General features: G+C 48.0%; 1 protein-coding gene across 2 annotated transcripts in view; it reads left to right on the forward strand.

The window, feature by feature from the left end:
• The window catches only part of Bcar3 (BCAR3 adaptor protein, NSP family member), a 115,781-nt gene that overhangs the window by 66,925 nt on the left and 22,743 nt on the right, over positions 1 to 26,113 (forward strand). Inside the window, exons 1-3 of one of the 2 annotated variants that reach the window (XM_042684620.1) lie at positions 185 to 290; positions 21,400 to 21,528; positions 24,226 to 24,680. In XM_042684620.1, coding sequence (XP_042540554.1) covers positions 207 to 290; positions 21,400 to 21,528; positions 24,226 to 24,680 — 668 coding nt within the window. In that variant the 5' untranslated portion in view covers positions 185 to 206. Of the gene's footprint in view, positions 1 to 184; positions 291 to 21,399; positions 21,529 to 24,225; positions 24,681 to 26,113 lie in introns of those variants that run through there. The other variant, XM_042684610.1, reaches the window with a different exon arrangement.

A 26,113-nucleotide genomic window follows, 5' to 3' on the forward strand; every position in this document is an offset into this window, starting at 1 on the left:
GTGTGCATGGCAGGCTGGACACCAGCCTGCCAGAATTGAGCGAGTAGATTGTATTGGCTTCAGAAGAGGGGAAAAGTCCCAGACTGGCCTGCGCGAAGGAGCTGCTGGCTGTGGCCAGAGGCAGCAAGACCCGGGCTCTGCCATCCGATGCCGCTTGCTTTTAACCCTAACGAAGGCGACTGGTATCCAGGACTGAAGTCTGAAGGATGCCTAAGGAGTGCAATGCCTTCCACACCCTCTCGGCAGCTCTTTGCTGCTTCTACCAACGCAAATCTTTCCTGGGAATCAAGGTAGGTGTGGCTCGGAGACGAAGTTCCAAAGACATTGGTTTTTCTAAAGGACGCTAGAAAAAGTTTGTGGCTTGCTAACTGTAAAGACAGAGGTGCTTGCTTTGCCTGATAGATCTTTGTGACCCCTAGCGGTATCCCCCGCTCTGGGAAGGGAACGTAGGGGTCCAGCCCAGAGCCGGGCTTCCTGTCTGTATTTGGGATACATTTGTATTGTTCATAGCTTACTGTTTCCTTGAGCTGAAATTTTACACCAAGGTAGTTCAAGATGACAGAGCTGTTTTTCTGTTTTCTCTCTGTCTGTGAAGTGCTCTACTTAATAACCTCATGGCCCATTATCTGTTAATAATGTATATGATATACAAGAACCACAAAATAAATCGCCTTTGTAGATGGCAACCAGATCCCCAGACGTTTCAGGGTTCAGAAGTGGGTTCTTCCTCCCCGCCCCCACTCACCTTTAACCTTAGCCTCAAGACAAAGAGTACCAATAATTTATTTTTGCATAAGTTATCATTGCACTGTCTTGAAGGAAATCTTCAGCAAACCTAACTTGACTCACTCAAGACAAGGCCTGGATTCTATGTTGCCTGTCTGTAACCCACTAAGAATTAAGATTCTCATAGGCTTCGTTCATCCTGGGATTTGTCTGCCTTGAAAAAAACAACCCTGCCAGTCCCAGTGTGACTGTGAACTCACTTCCTTTCCCTCTGGGAAACAGAGGTCCCAAGGCTCCCAAGGAATCCTTCCCACCCCAAGCAGAGGCGGCCCTCCCTCTCCTGAGGACCAGAAGGCACTAACTAACCAGGTTATAGTGTTCTCCTTTCTTCTGTGTAATGCGTTATGAAAGAAAAATCTCAGCAAAGTAACCTGCTACAGGGGAAAGCCTGATTGTAGAAAAATAAATGCTAAGCCTGGTGCTGATGGCTCATACTTGTAGTGCTAGCTACTCAGGAGGCTGAAAAATCTAAGGATTGTGCTTCGAAGCCAGCCTGGGTAGGAGACTCCTATCTCCACTTAACCCGTTAAAAAAATAATAATAAAAATCCAGAAGTGGAGCTGTGTCTCAAGGGCTAGAGCGCCAGTCTTGAGCACAAAAGCTCAGGGACAATGCCCAGGCCTTGAGTTTAATCCTCAGGACTGGCACAAAAGAAGAAGAAAAGGAAGTGATCATGAGAAGTAGATAGGCCACCTCTGATTTTGTTGCTTACTAGCAGAGTTCAGGGGGGCCATTTCTACATTCAACTGAGTTTATTTGTGTGTCCCTTTGTTGAGAAGTTGGGAGGAGGATGAATGGACTCAGTAGCCACTGCTTGACTTGAGAATCCCTTTCTTTTCCTAGAGCCCAGCGGGGTGATGTGAGGAGCCTGTGGCTTGGGGACTAAATATGGATTGTTCTAGCTTGGGGCAGATGATGTCATGCCATTAAAGGGATTTTAGAACTGTCAAAGATAGATGGGGAGGTCCCAAAGGGAACTGTGCGCTTCAGAGATTGGCAGTAGGTTCTTCTCCTAATAGAAATCCCACCATAAGCCAATTTCTGCTCATTCAAACAAGAACAGCTCATCATTTGGTATGTGAGGAATCAGCCCATTAATATCTGGATCTGAGCAGTGAGATTCTATATTTCTGCTCTTTCCCAAGGCCTGTGTAGAAAGGCCACAGAACAGGCTATTTTGTATTATTATTATTTTTGGTTGGTTGTGGGGCCTGAACTCTGGGCCTGGGCGCTGTCCCTCAGCTCTTCAGTTCAAGGTGAGTGCTCTACCACTTGAGCCACAGCGCCACTTCTGGCTTTTTCTGCTTATGTGGCTGAGGAATCGAACCCAGGGCCTCATGCATGCAAGGCAAGCACTCTACCACTGAGCCACCTTCCCAGCCCCAGAACAGGCTAATTTGAGCCATCCATCCCTTCTCCCTATCACGGTCACTCCTGGTGGGTGAATGTTTCAAGTAATGCCCTCCTCCTACCCCCGCTTCCTGAGCTACCTCTATTTTATTGACATCTTTGACACAAAGAGAGGTCTGGACCTGGTCACAGAAAGTGGAGCCTTCAATCCCAACTTCCTGTTCTCCAGGTGCAACCTCCAGATGAGCCCCCCCGGTTTTTGTTGTTTTGTTTATTTTAATGTCGGTTATGGGGCTTAAACTCAGGTCCTGAGCACTGTCTCTGAACTCTTTTGCTCAAAGCTAGCACTCTGTCACTTTGAGCTATAGCTCTACTTCTGGTTTTTGGTGGCTTATTGGACATCAGAGTCTCATGGACTTTCCTGCCTGGTCTGGATTTGAACCATGATCCTCAGATCTCAGACCCCTGAGTAGCTGGGATTACAGGCGTGAGCTCCCAGTGACCCAGTCCTTCCTGGTTTGATTAGCTTAGTTATCTAGGAAAGCAATCTGCTCGGACTCAATCCTTCATCCTGTTGGCCGGATGATAATGCCAGATCGGTTTATTGACTCCCGCCTTAATTAGAGGTTTCGGGTCTCACAGCTCATAATTAGTTTCTCTTGCAATTAGAGTTGCAAAATGAAATTGGGATTGATTGCCCGATAACAAAGCGGAAATAAAAGCTCAGATTCTTGACCATGTATGCTGCTTCTCTTGGCATGGATTTCTCATACCAAAAATAACACTGCGGTAGCCATGGTAACTTTCCATTTGGTCTAATCCATATCATCTCTAGAGAAAGTAGGATGTTATAAATAGTGTTGGTTGTATGGGAAGAAAGCTAAAAATACAAAAAAATTCTTCGTTCCATAGGACACCAGTCACCATGGAGCATTCTGGGAGTAAGCTCTTACTTGCAGATGTGTTGCAGAAGTTAGGCTGGATTTAGGACTTTTGTACAAAGACCCTGGAAAGGAATTAAATGGGAGGCCAGATTGGGAGGAAGGGTCAGGATTACACATACACTGCTGGCCTTCCTAGAGATGAGATATGGCATACATGAGATATTTCAGTCAGGTTGAGGGTCCTAATTTTTCAGTTCCCAAAGGGGGTTCCAAGTAGGTAGTCATTTCATTAAAAAAACAAAAACAGTGAGTGAATCAGTTGGGCACCAGTGGCTCATGCTTATAACCCTAGCTACTCAGGAGGCTGAGATATGGAGGGTCATTGGTTCAAAGTCAGTAGAAAAGTCTAAAATCCACCAGGCACTGGTGGCTCACACCTGTAACCCTAGCTACTCAGGAGGCTGAGATCTGAGGATCACAGTTCAAAGCCAGCCCAGGAAGGAAAGTCGGTGAGACTCTTGTCTCCAGTTAGCAAACAGATAACTGGAAGTGGAGCTGTGGCTCAAAGTAGTAAAATGCCAGCCTTGAGCAAAAGAGCTCAGGGACAGCACCCAGGCCCTGAATTCAAGCCCCAAGGCCAACAACAAAAAAAGTCCAAGAGCCTTCAATCTCAAGTTAACTAGCAAAAAGATGGGCTGAAGGTGTGGATCAGGTGGTAGACACCTGCCAAGCAAATGTGAAGTGCTGAGTTCAAACCTTGGTGATGGCAAAGAAAAAGTTCAAGGAGTCTTGTATTTTGCTCAAACCTACAGGGAACTGGTACTGAAGATATTTCAGATGCACCGCATCAACAGAGCACATGCAAATTCACAAGCTGAATTTGAGTAAATTGTGCCGCCATCTGTGGGTGAGCACTTTTAGGTGGGGTGGGCTTGAAGCAATAGAATGAGAAGTGACCATTGAGCAGGATCCCTGTCTTTACAAGATTCGCCATGGGAATGTTGGGTCGTAGTGCCGTCTCATTATACTTCTAAAAGGCTACGAAGTGTCTTGAGTTTCTGTGTTGTCTCACCAGAACCTCAAAACAAGTTCTGTGGATTGAGCAGGGCAGTACAGTCTGCCCTTTCAGGGAAGAGAAGCTAGGGCTCAGAAACAGCCTGTCCCAAAACAGCTGGATTAAAATAATTGAAACTGGAAAAGAGGATGCAGCTGTATGCATGAAAGCTTTGCCTTGTGGTCCAGATGGAGGAAGAGGGTGTTAGCCTTGGGAGAGACTGCAGGTAGATAGAAGACTGGGACTTTGTTGTAGAACAGGCAGCCTTTTTTGGGGGGAGGGGGCAGGGGGTCTGGTCATGGGGCCTGAACTCTGACCTGGGCGCTGTCCCTCAGCTCTTCAGCTCAAGGCTAGCGCTCTACCACTTGAGCCACAGCACCACTTCCGGCTTTTTTTTCCCTGCTTATGTGGTGCTGAGGAATCGAACCCAGGGCCTCAAGCAAGTAAGGCAAGCGCTCTACCACTGAGCCACCTTCCCAGCCCCGTATTTTTTTTTTAAAGGTGGGTTTTTAATCTATTTTTAGTAACCCAGGACTTAGATGCATGAAGACGAGGAAGAAGCATTCCAGTCCAAGGGGAGCAGCAGACCCACTCGCTCAGAGCTAGAAAAGACCAGGCTGTTGACAGAAGCTTCAAGAGCTGGGCCTGCTAAGAACAGATGGTTCACAGATGTGCTTAGTGAATGGCACAGTGAGAAAAGCAATGGAGTTAGGAGTGATCCCTGCATGGTATTTGAGGTAGATATCCACATGGACTTACCTCCTAGTTGCAGCCTTAGTTCTACCAACCAGTCATTGATGGTGCCATCTTACGTGCCCGGCCTTTGGCAGGGGCTTGGGCCTCCCCACACTAGCGATGATTTGGCCAGTCGGACAGATCTACTGCTGCCGTTGGTCAGATGTTTATCAACAGGTAGCAAGGGGGCATCGTTTCCCAGGGTTTGGCAGTGCTCTCTGCAGAGGGTACTTACCTAGCATCTCAGGTTAGAGCAAGAAAGGCCCCCTGGGTTTGGGGGTGTCTGCCAAGTCTGGAAGAACGGGTGGCTATTATTCAGAGGCAAGGAAATGGTACTCTGGGTAGAGGGAGGAGCACCTTGCACAACGGAGACACTTAGGACCCCCACATGTACCTAGCCAGGGAGCTACATAGCCTGAGGTTAAGACCACCGTTAGGACCCTACTGAGCTCCAGAAGGAATCTGGTAAGAAGCACAAATAGACGACATTTTGGGGGGTTGGCAATGAGACCCCCATCTCTTTGGGCTCCTGTATTCTGGATGATTGATTGGCAAGTTGCTGTAGGCTGAAGAAGAGCTGAAACCTGTCATCATACCTGTGTCTGCCTCTGAGGAGGCTCAGGGTGGCGGCGCTTGCTGGCCTAAGGGATAAGAATTGGCTTCCAGGTGTGGAAAAGCTGTCTGAGTAAGAGAGCACAGACGGGGTGGGGTTTGGGGTGTGCAGATCAGTAAGTCTTAGCTAACAACAGGTCCTTAGGGTCATGCAGTCCAGGGGTAGCTGTGATTGGAAGGCAGTGGAAGATAAAGACAGACTGCCATCTGTAGATTCTCCTCAGGTTGGCTTTGCAGTGGGAAGATCTTAAGTCGTGTCGTTGAGTTTTATTTAAGCTGTTTCCATTGTTCCAGTTGCAGAGAGAGAGAGAGAGAAACAGAGAGAGAGAGAGAGAGAACACAAATTTAGAACTTTAGTCTGAAATGTCACAGTGGCCATCCCCAGAGCACCAGATCCCTGGCGGAAGTTTAAGTGGTAAAGACCCTACCCTCCTGTCTTCCCTGTGGCTGGCCTTCTATCTGTGCAGTCGTGCCAGGCTGGATCCCACAAGCCCCTCCTGACATGGACAGCGAGCTCATCATCTTTGTTTGGGGGCAGATGCACCATCAGTACAAGTGCCCCAGGTGGAAAATGCCATGTGGGAAATGTCTTTCCATTGACTCAGCCCTTCCTCGTGGTGGTGGCTAGCAACTCATTTATTTCTCCAACATTCCAGATTAGAAGAAAAAGAAAAATCTCAGCACTGCTCCTTTTTTTTTTTTTTTTTTTAAGAACCTTAACTGCATTCCACGGACGTCTGGGAGCCGAGCGCATCTGGTTTCGGCATCAGGGCGCTTGGCAGGCACTGTGACCCTGACCGACCCCCTGAGCTCGTATCCCAGCCAATGACTTGTTTTCATTGAAGAGATCTGAGTGGAAGGCAGAGGCAGGACCAGGACCCTGGGAAAATTCCCCTCCTGGACTACAGGGAGGCGCTACATGCTTCAGAGGCCTGGCTGCTCCAGCCTGCATGAGCACCTGCCTCAGGGTGGCAGGACAGAGAGGCCTTAGCCCTGTTACCTGGCCCTGTATCTCCAGTTAATTACCAGAAGTGGAGCTGTGCCTCAAGTAGTAGAGCACTAGCCTTGAGCACAAAAGCTCAGGGACAGCATGCAGGCCCAGAGTTCAAGCCCCAGGACTAGCAAAACAACAACAAAGACTCTGCTTTCCTCTCCAGGGCTGCTCAGACCTACACACACACACACACACACACACACACACACACGCACACACACACACACACCCAGCTACCTGCACCTTGGAAAGTTCAGGGGGCGTCGTCCAATTCTGATTCTAGTGGAAGGCTGCTGGAACCTTGTTGACTTTCCCTTCCTGAGCCTCCAGCGCACCACCCGCCTTGTCTCCTGTCCTTCCCGGCTCGTCCCGCGCTGTCTTTGCTTTCTACCCTCTACTCTGTGTCTTAAATGCCAGGATTCTCCCAGCACTGTTCTCATGTGCCATTACACCTCTCGGGCGAGAGCTGAGACCACACCCCCCAATGCACAGATGGTTCTCAGGTTGTGTCTCTTAAGTCAGCCCATCTCCACAGCACCAGGGCCTCATGGATTGATGAGCAACTCTTCTAGAAACCTGCTTCCCTCTCTGGTGCTCCATTGGATGTTGATGATTCATTTGTCTTGCTGGATCAGCGTTCTCATCCGTCTCCTTTCTATGTTAATTCGTGTGTGTGTGTGTGTGTGTGTGTGTGTGTGTGTGTGTGTCCCCATGTGAGTCCATATCCATCCTGGGCTTGATTGGAGATAAGAGTCTCAAGGTCTTTCCTGCCGGGGCTGTCTTTGAACCGTGATCCTCGGATCTCAGATCTCCTAAGTAGCTAGCATTACAGGCATGAGCCATCAGCGCCCTGCTCTGAAATATAAATATTCTGTGTGCTGTTTAGCCTTGGGGCTCCTCTATGAATTCATGCAATCTGAGTTGTATTTGTTGAAGGTCTTGTCCAAGTCTAGCTGGTGGCTCTCTAGCTTTTTCAGTAACATCTGATACAGTGTTTCAGCTTTGTAAAAAAAAAAAACAAGATATATGGGCATGTGGGTGTCGCATGGTTTGTGCTCCACTGGGAGACACCATACACACCTTGTTTGTTGTTGTTTGGGTTTTTTTAAACTGTGTTTCTTGTGTCTTTTCTTTTTTTGATAATGAGAATGACCTTGCACTTCGAGGGAAGCATTCTGCCACGGAACTAGATCCCACCCCTGCTACACACCTCTAAAGCGACTTGCAAGTTGTATACTGAAAGTAGTAAGGTTGGATACTTGGCCAGAATCCATCTTGTGAGGAAGCATTTGGTTTTACCGCACACCTTCTCTGTGCTCAGCACTGATATACAGTGCACTTTGTCCAGAGCCGAGTTCTAAGGAAGTTGTTAGAGAACATTCTCGAGTCATTTATTCCAGCCCCATACTGGAAGGCAAGCTGAATCTTTGGTGTTTCCTCTTGTGTGTTTGGCATATCTTGGTTTTGCTTCTAATTACATCTCCCAGTGTCTTTCAGTTATGGTGCATTTTGTGATTCTGCAATATCCTATTCATTCAAGATGAAAGAAGAAAAGAACAGTGTTTGAACTAAGGTGTTATTCACTTTCTGACTTTTGTGTGTGTGACATTTGTGTGTGTGCGTGCATGCATGCATCCTGGTCTTAGGGCTTAAATCTGGGGCTTAGGCAATGTCCCTCAGTTTTTTCAATCAAGGATGGCACTCTACCACTGTATCCACAGCTCCATTTCCACCTTCTTGCTGGTTAATTGGATATGAGTCTCACAAACTTTTCTGCCAGGGCTGGCTTCGAACTGCAATCCTCAGATCTCAGCCTCCATAGTAGCTAGGATTACAGGCGTGAGCCACTGGTGCCCGGCTCTGACGTTCTTATTGAACAGAACATCCATTTTGCTAAATAGCTATGTACCAAAATATAATTTGCATTAAGAAACTAACGGGGTCACATTACCAGTGATCGAAATTTCTGGCTTGAAACTCCTTGCACTTTGAACTATGTTCAGACCTCAGGACCTTAGGGCAGTTTCTGAGATTTTTGTTGTTGTTGTTTTCATTCTCTGGAGAGAGAGGGAGAGTGAGTGTGTGAGTGTGTGTGTGTGTGTGTGTGTGTGTGTGTGTGTTTCATTCTCTATTCATGGTAGCAAAGGCTCACACTACAGTCACTGGATGCTATCTCATGGCCAGACTCGGTGATTAGAGTTTTTTTCAGTCGCATTTTGTTGTTGAATCCGTGTGCCAGGCCCATGTGGGAGAGAAGTATTATTGCTTAAAGCGATCAAATAGTTGAAAGGTTTTCAGAGGTCAAATTGATATTTAGATTTTATTTGAAGTCTATCATATCATTGACCCAATAAGTGATTAAGTGTAACCAAATGACCTTTGCCTCCAGCTTAATGCGGTGCACTTCATTTCTCTGGGAGGAGAGAGAGTACAGGGTGACGTCAGGTGGATCATGAGTCTGCTTCTCCACAGCCTTGCTCTGGGAAGCCATCATCTGAATTCAGTCTAGATAGGAAGTTCCACCGGAGGCCTGCCACAGGCCTTGGTATTAATAAATAGCCTGCAAGAAAATAGCATCTGATTTCTCTGTCATCAGGGAAAGGTGGGCCCTCTTGAAGCTGAGCTCTGAGTGTCCAGTAGATTAAAAAGAATACTTTGTCAACATAGAAACAGGCTGGGCAAGCCCTCGGGGGCCAAGTCAGGTAGAAGGAGGTCTTTGGATAAATGAGGTGAGCAATTTTCCTCAATATATGGAGGAAAGAAGTCACTTTTCTTTTTTCCCCCCGCCAGTCCTCAGGGCTTGAGCAATGAGCTAGCCCTGAACTAGCATGCTACCATTTGAGCCACAGCTCTACTTCTGGCTTTTTGTTAACTGGAGACAAGAGTCTCACAGACTTTCCTGCCCAGGCTGGCTTCAAACCATGATCTTCAGATCTCAGCCTCCTGAGTAGCTAAGATTACAGGTGTGAGCTACTGGCGTCCGGCACAAAGTCACATTTGCTGGTATGAAAGCTTGGATTTCCTCTCTAGTGTTCAGTTTTGAAATCAGTGAGGATTACTATGCAGGACTTCGATGTCTCCTCAAAGTAAAACTGAGCCCCAAGAGCTATAGCTCCCCAGATCTGGATCTGCTAGGACAGAAATGTGGAGGAGAACCGGGGCCAGAGGATGCAGGAGGCTGAAAGGTAAAGGCAGCTAAGCATCAAAAGGGAGCCCACACTCCAGTGTGACTGTGATGCGGCGAGTCTGGATGTAGGATTAAGTTGCCCGCTTATAGGTTCCTCTGCTTTAAAACTACAGCCCACCCAAAATGCAATTCAATTAGCTTCTGTAGTCTATACACACACACATCTAGCAGAATTTTAATGGGAATTTCTCAGGACCTTGAGAAGCAAGGGAGTTTCACAGATCTTTTCGTATTTCATATTCATGAATTCTGGGCCTCTTTTGATAAGAGTTTGATAAGGTTTGGGAATGAATCAAATGAAATCCCTTGGAGTTGGGCTCTCTGGGGATTTAGATGGTATTTTCCTGTCGGCATGTAATCATTCGCCTGTGAAAAGGAAAATCATATACCAAAGGAAAATGAAGCATCTTAATTTAAGAGCAAATTGTGAATGTGTGTTTGCTGGTGCGGGAGTGGGAATCCGAGTGACAGTACGATGAAATGGCACAGGTTTCATTACTAAGATGGCATCTCAGCCCATCTGCAGGATTTGTCAGGGATGAGATTCTTTCTAGGATTTGGCACAGAGAGATTCATACTCTCCTGGTACTGAGGCGTTCACATCTACCGAATGGAACTATTTCCCAGTGCTAACACTAAGCAGGGGTCCTATGGAACCTTCTGTTCTGGGCCCCTCCCTCTTCAGGGACCTCATAAAATAGAACACACTGGGTTCGACTCAGTGGCCACGGTCAGCCAAAGAGGCCTTCTCCCCCTGCCCCTGTGGCCCTCAGATCCAGCGAGGAGACAGAGGGCCATGCGCTAAGTCTTGGGGGTTAAACAGTCATAGGGTTCTAGTGACACTCACGCTCCTGTTTCTGCAGAACTGTGGCCCAATGGGGTGAGGAGAATGCCCACGGAGGCATAAGGACCTGGCTCAGGGGCTGGCACCCAGGCGAGGTCAGAATGCTCGTCTGGGGAGAGCCCAATACCACAAAAGCAAAGAGACCATGGCCCATAATTCTCTGTCACCCCTTCCTGGGCCTTTGTTTTGCCATCTGCCGGGCAAATCTTCCAACCAATCCACAGACATACCATAGCCTGCTGTGATGCCGCTGTGCTGTCTTCAGGCACTGGGTGTCCACAGGGCTGGAAGAATTGCCCATGCTCCCATTTGGCTTTGTGTACCAAATAGGGATATAGCATTTTGGCTTTTATTTACAAAGCTAATTGTTTATTTAAGGAAAGACTTTGGCTTTAAAGCACCTACTAGCACAAGGAACTGTGTGAATAGCCTGTCCACCCTGGCGGGAAAGTAGGATTGGTAACTTCATGTTTTCCTTCACTTCTCTTTGGATTCGAATAAAGTGTTTTTAGGTAAGCCACAAAGTGGGTAGTGTCCACAAAAGGTGAATCACAATGCATTCATTCATCATTATATTACAGGGATTGAGGATTGCCACAAGTACTATCTTTTTTCTTTTTTCTTTCTTTTGATGTGCTGGTCCTGGGACTTGAACTCAGGGCCTGGGTGCTGTCCTTGAGCTTTTTCACTCAAGGTTACTGCTCTACCATTTGAACCACACCTCTACTTTTGGCTTTTTGGTGGTTAATTGGAAATAAGAGTCTCATAGACTTTCCTGCCACAGCTGGCTTCGAACCACAATCCTCAGATCAAAGCCTCCTGAGTAGCTACGATTATAAGTATCCTCCACAGGCACCCAGCTTACTTTTTTATCTTCTTTTTTAAACATGGTCTCCCTGTACATTCCAGGCTAGCCTAGAACTCTCTATATAATCCTGTCTAGCCTCAAAGTTGTGATCCTTCTGCTTTGGTCTCTTGAGCTGGGATTACACATATGTCCTACTATTCCCAACCCCATACCCTTTTACCTGATTAACACATCCAAGGGCTTATACTAAAAGTTACTGGGCTTGAAGCTTGTTGAGAACTGGGTTTAAACTTTTTGGCTTTGGTGGTGGAAATCACTGTGACTTATTCATTTGGAGTGAAGTTCATGATGCGCTTAGGCAGGTTTTTAATTGTAAAATACCCATCAGGTCTTTTTTTCTTTTCTTTTTGGTCCAGAACCAGAACTCTAATGCTTTTGCTCATAGTCTACCACTCTACCCACTGAGCCACGCCTCCCACCCTCCCATACATACTTTGGAATTTGGTGATAAACTTGGCCACAGCTTGATATGCAAGGGAAGACAGAATTGAGTGACATTCTCCAAAGAGCTTCATTTTAGGTTGATTGCTTTCAAGACAACCTCTAAGTAGTCCCCTGCAGAGTTCTTCATGTCGTGGTTTTTGAAGACACTTTGAAGAGTGGGGTTCAAATACCTCTATATATTTATAACGTGTGTTAGGAACGCTGACAGGCTGCCTGTCACTGCAAGTCTCACCAGGGTTCAGAGGCACTGAGTGGAGGGTCTGTCATTTTGGATTCCTGCATTCTCTCCTCACCTTAGACACTACAGTGGATTCCCCATCCTTAGTGTCTCAATTCAGGGCCTGGGCTCTGTCCCTGAGCTTTTTTGCTAAAAGTGCTGCTCTGCCACTTGAAGCCACAGCTCTACTTCCAGCTTTAGGTAGTTAATTGGAAATAAGAGTCTTATGGCCTTTTCTGCCCAGGCCAGTTTTGAACCACAATCCTCAGATCTCAGCCTTCTGAGTAGATAGGATTACATGCGTGAGCCACTAGCTCTGGCTCCAGTATGACTTCTTCTTCTTCTTCTTCTTCTTCTTTTTTTTGCACTTTTGCTTGTGATTGTCATTTGTGGGTGAGATTTCTTTCTTTAATTTTTTTTTTATTGTGAAAATACCGTACAGAGGGGTTACAATTACATGGGAAAGGTAATGAGTACTTTTCTTATCAAGCATTATTGCTTCTTCCTTTGTTTCCCCTTCCCATCCCCGCCCCCACCCCACTCCCTGTGGGTGAGATTTCTTTAAAAATCTGAGCTGTGCAGTTGTGAGCTAAGACATCCTAATGAAAAGCTTGAACTGCTGTTGACTTCTCCCTTAATCTAATAAGCTCTTCCACAGCTGAAGAAAGGAGGCTTTTGTTGGAGGGCGCTAATAGCATTCTGGGTGTTGTGGACAGACACTCCTGAGTAGAACAGAGCCGACTGAAAACCTTCAGTGTCCCCACACTCACCGCCTCTTCCTTCCTCTCCTCTTCCACGCATGCACATCGCCTGCTTTCTCTTGATTTCCAACCAGTTCATTTCCAGGCTCAGTCATAAAGTGAATGAATGACTAGAAATTCATTTCAGTTTTTCAAATTCAGTTAAAAAACAAAAAAGACAAATCAGCAGCTGAGTGTGTGACGTGCGGAAGGAGGTGTGATTGGGGTGCACGGATGGCTCTGCTCGGGTTCTCCTGAGCGTAGGAACAGATCCGGTGTTCCCCAGGCAGGCCCTTGGCAGCCCTCACACATAAAGAAGGTCCTGGAAACTTTGACGTTCCAGAGGTTTAGACTCACGGACTCCATTCTGTCACCCCTGAGCAGCTCCCCGATCATTCACACCTCTGCCAGTTAAGCCTTGGATGCCTCATGTCCATACCTCCCCGCATCTGAGCCTCCTCGTGAATTCCAAGCTAGATCCCAGCGCATGCGCAGGTTTCGTTTTCAGCAAGGCTGCAGTTTTTACTCCCTTGGGGCTTGCAGGGAGCATGTTCCAAGTGCTAGGATGGACAAGTACAAGATGGGGAAGGGGGGGATGCGGGGCGCTGGTGGCTCGGGCCTGTAATCCTAGCTACTCAGGAGGCTGAGATCTGACGATCATGGTTCAGAGCCAGCCAGGGCAGGAAAGTCTGTGAGACTCTTATCTCCAATTAACCACCAGAAAACCAGAAGTGGCGCTGTAGCTCAAGTGGTAGAGCCCTAGCCTTGAGGTGAGGAGCTGAGGGACAGCTTCCAGACCCAAAGTTCAAGCCCCAAGACTGACCAAAAAAAAAAAAAGATGGCGCGAGCAGGCTGAAAGGGGGTCCGCATCTCATGTCTGTCTCGGGAGGGGAGGTAGAGTCAGGAGTTTCTAAACCTGATTCCGAGGGTTGCATTTGAATAATGAAGTCAGGGGAAATGACAGAAGGAAACAACCTTTGTAGAGGGGACAAGTTGTGACCTCTGGATTCTGAAGTAGATGTGTGCACATATCTAAAACATACCTTTTAGCCAGGCTCACGCCTGTAATCCTAGCTACTTAGGAGGCTGAGATCTGTGGATCACAGTTCAAAGCCAGCCTGAGCAGAAAAGTCTGTGAGACTCTTATCTCCAATAAACTACTCAGAAAATGTCAACAGTGGCACTGTGGCTCAAGTGGTAGAGCACTAGCTTTGAGCCAAAGGAAGCTCAGGAACAGCACCCCAGCCCTGAGTTCAAACTCAAAGACTCGCATAAAAACAAAAACAAAATATGTCTTTCATTGTGCAATTGCATACCTCAGTCCTGTGTTCCTCATAGAACATTCATTAGTTCAAATCTAAACTAGAGCCAGTAGCTGGTGGCTCACACCTGTAACCCTAGCTACTCAAGAGGCTGAGATCTGAGGATCGTGGTTTAAAAGTCTTGTGAGAGGGGCTGGGAATGTGACTTAGTGGTAGTGCTTTGCCAATGTGCGTGAATTCCCAGGTTTGATTCCTTAGTACCACATCAGCAGAAAAAGCCAAAAGTGGTGATGTGGCTCAAGTGGTAGAGCACTAGCCTTGAGCAAAAGGAGCTCAGGGACAGTGCCCAGGCCCTGAGTTCAAGCCCCAGGACTGGCAAAAATTAATTAATTAATGACTCATCTCCAATTAACCACCAGAAAACCAGAAGTGGTGCTGTGGCTCAAGTGGTAGAGTGCTAACCTTGAGCCCAAAAAGCTCAGGGGACAGTGCCCAGGTCCTGAGTTCAACAGCCATGGAGTGGCGGGGGGAGGGGGGGAGGCGGTAAAGACAACAACTAAACAACTAGACTCATCCAGGTGAGGTACACTTGTCATTCCAATTCATGGGAGGCTGAGGCTGGAGGCTGGTGACTTCAGGACAGCCTGGGCTCCCCACAAATAACATCAGATCATTAAAATGGCCAACACAGTATCCTATCTTGATTGTTCAGCCTCGCGACCACCCAGAGCTCTTCCCAGAACATTCCTAGATTTTTCTCATTTTAACAGCAGAAAAAAAAGCCACAGAAATAAAGAGCTGGGGTAATCTGGGAGGGGCAGGGGCCAGAGGGAAATGCGAGCTGTCTATTCTCAGAGCTCTGGGCTGGGTTTCTTTGTGTGTGGTCATTCACGGCCAGGCCAGGCTTGGCCCTCTGCCAGGGTGGCATGCCACGCCCCTCCCTGCATGGTACGTTGCTTGGTTGTGATGGTGGTGTTGGGGAGGATGGAGTAGGGGGCTCGGCAAGATCTTTCCTCTTTGTTCAAGCAAAATCCTGTGGGAGCTGAGCTTTGCTTACCGATCAAGCATTCCTCACAATGCAGATGGCATCTCTCTCAAATTCTCTGAACTGTCTCTGACATGCAAATGAGCGCCAGCCCCTCTGAGGGGGCTCTGATGGTGCCTGGTACCTCGGCTTACACCCCCCCCCCATCCCCTCCCCATGGCCTAGGCATTGGGCCTGATCTGAAATGCAGGCTCCGATGTTCACACAGGACTCCCTGCTCTCCATTCTTCTGAGTCCAGAACAGCTTTTTACATCCTCAAGAGAGCTGGGAGCGTGGGTTTCAGAGTTAATCAGGTTTCTCAGCACGTCCGCCGAGCTGGCTCTGCGCCTCCACAGAATGTGTTTTCCAGCCTCTCCCGGTCCGTCTATCCCTGCCTGTCAAGCTCAGACTTGCCAAGGATGTGGAGCTGCGAAGATGCTCTTTGCAGACTCACAGTGATCCTCCTGGTATTCAGAACCGGCCCTGGCAAGCTAGCGCCAGTCCTGGCCACGGAGCTGGACCCCCAGCGGGCGCTGTGCAGCTGGTGGTCGTCAGCCCCCTCTAAAGGGCTGAAGAAGCTGCTTTCCCAGATTGCTTCCCTCCCTAGCCCTCTGCCCCTCCCCGCCGTAGACCTGCAGTTACAGAGCCAGATCTGCAGCTCCTGATTTGTCTGCAGTGGCAGTGAACGCTCGTCCCAGTGACCCACCATTGTTTGTGTCTAGTGCTTTCCAGATATTCACTCATTAGTCCTTATTAACACCATGTGACATGTCATTATCCTCATTTTGCATATGGGAGGCCTAAGGCTGTACAGAGAATTAATGTCACTTGCTTAAGACCACACAGTTGAAGCCAGGCGCTGGTGGCTCAGGCCTGTAATCCTAACAACTGACGAGGCTGATTTGAGCATTGCGGTTCAAAGCCAGCCCAGGCAGGAGGGTCTGTGAGACTTTCATCTCCAGTTAACCACCAGAAAACCAGAAGTGGGGCATCTTGAGCAAAAAGAGCTCAGGGACAGTGCCCAGGCCCTGAGTTCAAGCCCCATGACTGGAAAAAAAATTCAGATAATTAGGGGAAGTCATCAGAAGTCTGTTAAATGTCACAGAGACATGTCACATCTCTCTCTCTCCATATGTGTGTGTCTGTGTGTGTGTGTGTGTGTGTGTATTTATAAAAATTCTTTTTGTTCTAGTTTTACGACTTGAACTCAAAGCCTAGAAGCTGTCCCTGATCTCTTTTGCTGAAGGATCGCACTCTACCACTTGAGCCATAGCTCCACTTCTGGCTCTTTTTGGTCATTAATTGGAGCTAAGAGTCTCACAGACTTAATGCCCAGGCTGACTTTGAACCATGATCCTCAGCTCTCAGTCTCCTAAGTAGCTAGGATTATAGGCATGAGCCACAAGTACCCAATAGGAATCTCATCTTTGATTCCTAAAGGAACACAAGTATCAATCATAAAATTCTCAAAGTATTAAGTGGATACATTTTGGAAAAAAAAAAAAATTGAAACACAATCTTGTTAGTAGTTCAGGTTGGCCTCAAACTTTCGATCCTCCCAACCTCAGCCTCCTGAATGTCAAGATTAGAGGCACGTTCTACCACACCCCAACATGGCAAATTTTCTCTCACATTCACCTCCTCACCAACCATGTGGTTTTACAGCCATCAGTGTTCTCAAGTATAGAGGTGGAGTCATAGTTGGCAAGATCAAGGTCTCATAAATGTAGGTAGTTGAGGGAAAAAATGTAAAAGGTTGCATTCATGTATGTGATTAGACAGTAAGTGAAAGTTCTAGAAGGCAACCACACCCTTTAAATAACCACTGTTTCATCATGAGGCTGCCAGATGCGGTGACTCCTGCAGGCACTCCTTCCCTTCCTTAGGTTCACGCCCACATCGCCTTCTGAGCCCCGCCCCCTCACACCAGACCCCATCTAGAGGCAGAACCAGCCCTCCCTGGTCGGAAGAAAAGTTCTTTGACTTCACTCTCACCCTTCCTTCCCTCTCTTCTTCTCCTCCCCCCTTAAAATGCAAGCATTTAGCCAGTCACCGTTGACTCAGGCCTGTGATCTAGCTGCTCAGAAGGCTGAGATCTGAGCATAGCGGTTCAAAGCCAGCCAGGGCAGAAAAATCCCCATGAGACTCTTAGCTTTAATTAACCACCAGAAAACCACAAGTGGTACTGTGGCTCAAAAGTGGTAGCCTTGAGCAAAAAGAGCTCAGGGACAGCGCCCGGGTCCTGAGTTCAAACCTCATGATGGACAAAAATAAAAAATAAAAAAATGCAGGCATTTAAGAGCAGGCATTTTTTTTTTTGCTTTGTTTTTGTATTGTTTTGTTGTTTTAATCTCTGTCCCAAGTGATTTGTTAGAATGCTCTCTGTAACCTCTTCCTAGGCGTCACCTTATAGGCTTAGTTCCTTACAGTCTTTTTCCCAGAATCTGGGAGATAAAACACAGTCATTGCAGTATTTTCCTCTAGGAAGTCAGGACAGCTGTACAGAGAGAGTGAGCTGAATTTCTATCTTTGGTAACAGGTGTGAAACAATGATATCAGAGCCTGGGAAGGAGAAAATGGTTGCATATAAAACACTTCCCCCCCAAAAATGGAATTAGAACTGATTCTGAGACAGGGGTAGGGCTTGGGGAGGAAGGGGACCCCAAGAAAAAATGGGGGATTGCAAAGAAGGCTGCCTTTGAGTCCTTTTTAGATCTGGAGGTTTTCCATCTCAGACCTGGGGCAGCGGGAGTAAGCTGGCAAGGTCTGCAGACGGCTTGTCAGAGTGGCTGAAGAGGGGCTCAGGCTGTCAGTTAGGTTAGCCGTCTTTATGAGGTGTGGGAGGTCGCATTGAAGACGGGCTGGTCTCCAGCTCTGGTGTGCCAGCCTGCAGTGTTCAGGCACACAGCAGCGTCCATCTTCTGCCCTGCCATCTCTAGGTGTGGCTTACTTCGCATGGCATGGGGTACTCACCGATCACCCCAGATGCCCATCGACTCCTCCAGTTTTCCCATCCCTGGCCAGACCTGAGTCACATGGCTATCTTGTCTTGGAGGAATTGGTTCTTTTAGCTGAATGGCAACAAACCTAGCTAAAATAGGCCTTGAGATAATTAGGAGAGAGGGGAGAGTCTCCCCATCACAGAAAAGCCTGTGATACCAACTGCCTGGCTGGCCAGCCTGGGGAGGGGCGGGGCGAGGGTGGAGGGGTTCTGTTCTCAGGAAAGTGGCGGCAAGACAGAAAATAAATGACAGTCAGTTGACAACCTATCTTCTCTACTCGCATTTGCAGCTGTAGCTGCGCATAATTAGTGGCAGGAGCAGGCAGTGTCACAGGTCCTCTCTGTATAATGCCTGAGACTTTCACGAAGTCACCTCTCTTCCCATCTCTTTGATATGAATAAATTCTGTCTATCAAGTACTCCTGAGTGACAGAAGGAGGACCAGGAGAGGGAAGAGGGAAGTTCCTAACGCGGTACCATTAAGGCCTCATGCCTGAAAACCTAGAGGATTCAAGTCCAAGTCTATTTTGGGGGGTTCTTGGTAGCGAAGGATTTGGGGAGCTCATCTCTAGCTAACGTATGAAGAAGTATGTAGGGGGACCCCTTCATTGTAGGGAGATGAGAGGAGATTCTGTTTCTATAAAAAAGTTACTATATTTAAGAAAAAGTCACATGAACAAAATGAACATTAGAATATTAGAGAATTTTGTTTGGGCTGGGTTCTGGTGGCTCATGCCTGTAATTCTAACCGTCCAGGAGGCTGAGATCTGAAGATCACAGTTCAAAGCTACCTGGGCAGGAAAGTCTGTGAGACTCTTATCTCCAATTAACTACCAATAAATAAATAAATAAAAGCCAGAAGTGGAGCTATGGCTCAAAGTGGTAAAGCACTAGCCTTGAGCACAAAAGCTCAGGGACAGTGCCCAGGCCGTGAGTTCAAGCCCCAGCACCAAAAATAAATAAGGTTTGATTTGGTTTGGTAGTTGGTAAATGTATACCTAAGAAAGGTGGATAAGAAAACACTATGACAAAAATCTCATACTATCTCATTGTCTCAGAGCCCAGAAAGCATATTATTTTCAAGGTTTATGGAATTAGTATATGTGTGTGTCCTGGGCTCTAACTCAGGGCTTAAGCACCCACTGGTCCTGAGTTTTTGTGCTCAAGGCTAGCGCTCTACCACCTGAGCCACAGCTCCACTTCTGGCTTTGAACCATGATCCTCAAATCTCAGCTACCTGAGTAGTTAGGATTACAGTCATCGAGGCTGGGAAGGTGGCTCAGTGGTAGAGGGCTTGCTTTGCATGCATGAGGCCCTGGGTTTGATTCCTCAGCATCACATAAGCAAACAGAAAAAAGCCGGAAGTGACACTGTGGCTCAAGTGGTAGAGCGCTTGCCTTGAGCTGAAGAGCTGAAGGACAGTGCCCAGGCCCAGAGTTCAGGCCCCATAACCAGACCCCCCCCCCCCCAAAAAAAAGGATTACAGTCATCATCATGAGTAGAACTGACACTCAGCAAAATTAAAATTCTGTAAGAATTTTAACATATATCAGGATGTTCCAAAGCAGAAAAACAACATGGTCAGGAATAAAGTAACAAGTTCTAACAAAGGAGGGCAAACTAGAGGCTCAGGAAAGCTCAATGATATGCCCTCTTCTTTCTCACGTGACCTTAGAGAGTTGGTCCCCAGCCTGGTTTTGCTGGGATCCTGGCTTTCATTCAGGGCCTTGGGCTCTCCCCTGGCTTTTTTACTCATAATTGATGCTCTACCACTTAAGCCATGCCTCTAGTTCCAGTTTTTTGCTGGTTAATTAGAGAGAAGAATCTCTCAAGATTTGTCTGCCCTAGCTGGCTGTGAACGCAGTCCTCAGATCTCAGGCTCCTGAGTAGCTAGGATGAAGTGGATGTGATTCTAATTGAACCTGGAGCCAGTGTCCCTACCCAGAACCCCTGCGGGGCTGCTGTGTAGAGTTACAAACCTTCTGAGGAAGGGACCAGGTTTTTAAGTTTCTATTTCTAGTTTTTCATAACAATAAAATCATATACTAGAAATAATTTAATATTTTTTTTTCCAGTCCTGGGGCTTAAACTCAGCCTGGGCGCTGCCAGTTGAGCCACAGAGCCACTTGTGGCTTTTTCTGAGAAGTTTATTGGAGATAAGAGTCTCACAGACTTTCCTGCCTGTGATCCTTAGATCTCATGATCCTTAGATCTCAGCCTCCTGAGTAGCTAGGATTATAGGCGTGAGCCACCCACACCTGGCAGAAATATTCAACTTTTGTTTAAAAAATTATATAAGCAAGGCATGTTGATGCATGCCAGTAATTCCAGCACTCAGGAGACTTAGGCAGGAGGATTGCATGTTTGAGACCAGTAAGTAGTCTCAAACTCATAGTGAGTTTTAGAAAAAAAAGAGACAGAGAGGTTTATATAAAATACACATCTAGGGGCTGGGAAGGTGGCTCAGTGGTAGAGTGCTTGTCTTGCACTCATGAAGCCCTGGGTTCAATTCCTCAGCACCACATAAGCAGAAAAAGCCGGAAGTGGTGCTGTAGCTCAAGTGGTCGAGCACTAGCCTTGAGCTGAAGAGCTGAGGGACAGCGCCCACGCCCAGAGTTCAGGCCCATGACTGACAAAAAAATGAAAAAATAAAATAAAATACACATCTAGATTTCTATTACTAGATTCAAGAGGCATAAATTGCCTTGTCTAAGTGTTCTAAGATTTCTTTTTTTTTTTTTTTTGGGTCCGGTCGTGGGGCCTGAACTCTGGGCCTGGGCGCTGTCCCTCAGCTCTTCAGCTCAAGGCTAGCGCTCTACCACTTGAGCCACAACACCACTTCCGGCTTTTTTCTTTTTGCTTATGTGGTGCTGAGGAATCGAACTCAGGGCCTCATGTATGCAAGGCAAGTGCTCTACCACTGAGCCACCTTCCCAGCCCCTGTTCTCAGATTTTCTAAAGACAAAGTTAATTCCTAAACTTGATCTTTCCTGTAGCAGAAACTTTACAGCCATGGTTGCCAGCCCCAGAGGCTGCCCCAACGTGAGAGGCCAGTCAGGAACTGCTATCTTCCCCAGCACCGTGTTGGGGTGATTCTGGAGGAGGAGAAGGAAAATCCATGGGAACACAGTAGGCTAGCCTGGCCAGCTCCCAGCTCTCCTCTGCCCAGCTCCCACTATTCAAATAGACGTGCTGCCGGAGTTGGTGTGCAGTGGAGATTGTCTTACACACAGCTGGAGACGTGAAAGGTCACAGCCAATTGCAGTCTTTACCCAGGCCCCCTCCATGAGGGCGCCCCTGGGCATACACTGGTCTGCTTAGCACCGTGGAGGACCGGCCAGGTGGCCATCATCTCTGCCTGGGTGGGGTGAGGTCACTGTGGACTCTCTATTGCAGTTTTCCAGGGAGAGGCACATGATGGACAGGACCCCCGAGAGGCTGAAGAAGGAGCTGGAGGAGGAGCTGTTGCTGAGCAGCGAGGACCTGCGCAGCCATGCCTGGTACCACGGCCGCATCCCCCGCCAGGTACCTTGGGCAAGGCCGGAAGGACCCCCCCACCCCTGCAGAACGCTGGGGAGCAAGTCCTGGTTTATCCATCGAGGACTGTATTATGACTACACAGACTGTCTCTAAGGAGACTTTGGGAGAAGCGAAGGTCAGGGGCCCAGATCCATTTCCACAAGTCCTGTGAGCCAGGAAAAGCCAGCGCCCTTGGGGTTGGAGCAGTTGGCAGTCAGCGGGGGGTTCAGATAATTGAGCTCCAGGCCAGCCACTACTGTCCTCTCCCACATGAGCTCGTTCCTTCCTCAGGCAGTGGTTTGCCTTCAGGTGACGACGCTGGCACAGTTTGTGAGCCCCTGCCCCCTCTAGGCTGTAGTGGGACCAGCAAGTAATCACCCACCCATGACCACTGAACTATGACCCATGACCCAGCTATGGGGAAGACAAGGAATAAAACCAACAACCCCAGCCTTACGCCTAGACCCTTACTTTGTGTGATTGTCACCTGTGTGATTGCCATGACTGTTTCTGGTCAATGATATAAAAAATGGACAAGTAGTCTTAAGTCTGTAGGGTTTGAGATATAGAATTTTCCTTGAGGTTTCTTGTTGTTGTTGTTGTTGTTAATCTGGCCAGTCATTAACCAAGAAATAGCATGACTGGAAGTAGAGAGGGAGGGAGGGTAGAGGAAAGGAAGGTACCATGCTGTTATTTTTATTTTTAGTGTAGGAGATTTCTGAGCTCCATCAAATAAGTAATGCTTTTTCCTTTTTTGACCTTGACCTTGCTTTTTTTTTTTTTAAGTTTAAAATTGAACTTAGAAAACATTATCAGGGAGCTGGGAAGGTGGCTCAGTGGTAGAGCGCTTGCCTTGCATGCATGAGGCCCTGGGTTCGATTCCCCAGCACCACATAAGCAAAAAGAAAAAAAGCCGGAAGTGGCACTGTGGCTCAAGTGGTAGAGCGCTAGCCTTGAGCTGAAGAGCTGAGGGACAGCGCCCAGGCCCAGAGTTCAGGCCCCACAACCGGACCCCCCCCCCAAAAAAAAAAGAAAACATTATCAGGGCAGGAGACACCCAGGGTTCAATCTCCAATAACTCCCAGCAAAAAAGATAACTAAGGGGCTGGGAAGGTGGCTCAGTGGTAGAGCACTTGCCTTGCTTGCCTGAGGCCCTGGGTTTGATTCCTCAGAACCATAGAAGCAGAAAAAGCCAGAAGTGGTGCTATGGCTCAAGTGGTAGAGCGCTAGCCTTGAGCTTAAGAGCTGAGGGATAGCGCCCAGGCCCAGAGTTCAGGCCTCACGACCGGACCCCCTCAAGTAGAAGATCATACTCAGATTGTCTTTGTAGCCTGGTGTCTCTATTCCTGAATAAGGGTAGGAATTCTCCCCTGCCACGAGGTCTACCTGTGTCCAGCACCACACGTTATTGGACACTTGGGGGTTCTTACTGCTCTGATCGACATCCTTTAAGATAACTACCATGTTCAAACCTATAATTATTTCTATAGTCCATTCCAAGAAATAGAGTTTCCCTGCAAAAAACATTTTTAAGGCAAAGATGCAATTTTAAGGTAACCATGGTAGCATACTATTCTAAGCTAACAGAAGCATACCACTGATTGAATGTTGGGGGAACAAAAAAATGCCAGGAAAAAAAAAATGTCAGAGTGTATTAAGCTACCAACCATCACTACCATCCTGGTTTACCAGTTGCCATGAGAGTGAAATGCAGTGATCTGTCACTCTGCCCTTGATAACCCAACATTGTAATGATAATAATGCTTTATCCCTTTGAAGCTGTATAGCTCCTCTCTAGGTAATAATGTTCTCCCTATTTTATTGATGCTATAACAGAGCCCCAGAGAAATGACGTAACTTGTCCAGTCATGTCGCTGACGCAGACTACAAACCCAGGCACAGGATAAACACTTCCTGTGCCACCAGCAGTGCCATATCCCAGCATCCTTCAGCATCCACTACAACTCATTTGCACATGCTGCATTTACAGATCCATAGTTCTCACAATAACTCAGATGAGGAACCCCAGCCTGGCTTTGTTCCAACCTTCTAGCGGGTGGCTGCCTTGTCCAGAATCCACCCCTCACCCCCCCCCCCCCCCCCCCCAGTGCCCTAGCCCTGTCTGCAAAGGCCTCCTCCCTCTGGAGAGAGGAGTCTTAGGACATGACTCAGTGAAGAACTTCTGGAGACAAAAACACTCTCATTCTTTCTCCACTGCTTGGGAGAGAAAATCAGACCCACCAGGCACATATTTTCTCTTTTCTTACTTTCTGTTGCTTTCTATCCCTGCAGTCTGGGTCTGGGTCGTTTGGGGTACTCCCCTGACCACCCACTTTTGAAGCACAGCCCACCCAAGCACTCACATCCCAATTTTCTTTTCCTTAATGTCACGAATGTCTGACATACAACGTCTGTGGCTGTTTATCCTAGGATTGAAGCATTGCACTAAAAATAGAAGGTCCCTGAGGGTGTCTACATGGTCACCACTGGGCACATTCCCACTGGTCACTAAATAGTTGTTTTTTGTCACCACATGGCCCAGGCTGACTTTGAACTTAGGATCCACCAGTGTCAGCCTCTCCAGTATTGGGATGATGGATGGACACCGCAATGCCTATCAGTAACGGTCTTTGAATTTGACCCTTGACTGTCTGAAGAAGGGGTGGTCATGCTGTCTTCTGTTGGTACCCTTTGGGCCCACAGGTGTCTGAAAACCTCGTGCAGCGAGACGGTGATTTCCTAGTCCGTGACTCCCTGTCCAGCCCCGGAAACTTTGTCCTGACCTGTCAGTGGAAAAACCTTGCTCAGCACTTCAAGATCAACCGGACCATTCTGCGGCTCAGCGAGGCCTATAGCCGCGTGCAGTACCAGTTCGAGATGGAGAGCTTCGACTCCATCCCAGGCCTGGTGCGCTGCTATGTGGGCAACCGGCGGCCCATCTCCCAGCAGAGCGGCGCCATCATCTTCCAACCCATCAACAGGACGGTGCCCCTGCGGTGCCTGGAGGAGCGCTATGGCACCTCCCCGAGCCGTGCCTGGGAAGGCGGCATCCCCGAAGGAAGACTGGAAGGAAGACTGGACGTGGCCAAAAGGCTAAGTCTCACCATGGGTGGCATCCAGGCCCGAGAGCAGAGCCTGCCCAAGGGAAACCTCCTCAGGTGGGTGAGAGCCTCTTTGGGGGTGTCAGGACTGAGGGGGGAGGGCGAGGCAGCAAGGCTGATGCTAGAGACACAATAAAAGATGGGAGGGTGCCCCGTGAGTAGAATAGCTGTCACGTGGCTGTACACAATTATTCCCCAGCCCAGGGGTTCACGAAGGAGACAGAGGGACACAGAAAAGGGTAAGAGGAGCCCGGAGACAACGGATATGTTGGTCTGGAGACAGTGGGTCCAGAGAAGGGATGGAGAGTGGGCAGAGGCTGTGGGCTCGTGGCCTGTGGCCACGAGTCAGGACTTGAAGACTTGGACTCAGGCTTGGCTCAGATGGATGGGTGGCTGACTCAGGGGTGGTGAGATCTGAAGGTCTGGGATGTGTCGATTGTGGGGAGAGTTGGGGGAGGAGCTGAGGATGGAAAACCAGGGCCTCAGCACAGAGCCAGCTTCCTGGATTTCACGGAGCTGGGCATCCTGTGCCTGCTGGAGAGGGAGGCTAGGATTGGGGAGCACTGTGGCTCCCAGCTTCTGAACTTCTATACATAAACCAGCACTCGCTTGTTTTCTGTCTGGGTCGGGAGGGGGAAAAAGGTCATAAACTGCCATTTCTATACTGCAAAAAAAAATTAGTTTTGCAAAATAGAGGACTGTGTGAGTCACACAAATTACAGCTGTGCTCTCCCCAGCTGTGCTCTAACCCGTGGTACGTGTTAGTCAGCATCTCGGGCTGTGGAGTAGCATGGTTGCCATGCTGGCTCTCCCCTGGCCCATTGTGCAAACCCAAATGAAGGCCTTAACTTCTCTGGGCCTGTTTTTCTTCAGCCAGAAAGCTGGAGCTGTGAGGGTTAAATGTGCGCCATGCAGAACACTTCACACAATGCAGATACAATAAGTACTAGGAAAGTGCTAACGATCTTGATTATTATTATCCGCAGGGGAGGGGAAGGCGGTTATTTAGAAATCCTCTACTTTTTAGTGGAATTGGAGGTGAGATCCCTGAAAACATAAAGGGAGGTTGGGTGCCTGTGGCTACTACTCTGGAGGCTGAGATCTGAGAATCGCCATTCAAAGCCAACCTGGGCAGGAAGGTCCGTGAGATTCCATTAACCACCAGAAAACTGGAAGTGGAGCTGTGGCTCAAAGTGGTAGAGTGCTAGCCTTGAGCAAAAAAAGCTCAGGGATAGCGACCCGGGACCTGAGTTCAAGACCCATGACTACCACCACTGACAACAACAACAAAAAAAAACAGAAAGGGAAACTTCTAACCTCTTAAGGAGCAGTGGGAGCGTGGCTTGCCCCCAGGAGACAGGACGTTAATGTCACAGTTGGAGTGAGAGTTTATTCATTTAATCACGTTTTGGGAAAGTATTTGTTGTTGTTGCTGTTTTTTTTGTGTGTTTGTTTTGTTGTTTTTTTGGTCAGTTATGAGGCTTGAACTC

Source organism: Dipodomys spectabilis, unplaced genomic scaffold (assembly GCF_019054845.1).
Source record: "Dipodomys spectabilis isolate Male_0828 unplaced genomic scaffold, ASM1905484v1 ptg000002l, whole genome shotgun sequence".
NCBI classification, from domain to species: domain Eukaryota; kingdom Metazoa; phylum Chordata; class Mammalia; order Rodentia; family Heteromyidae; genus Dipodomys; species Dipodomys spectabilis.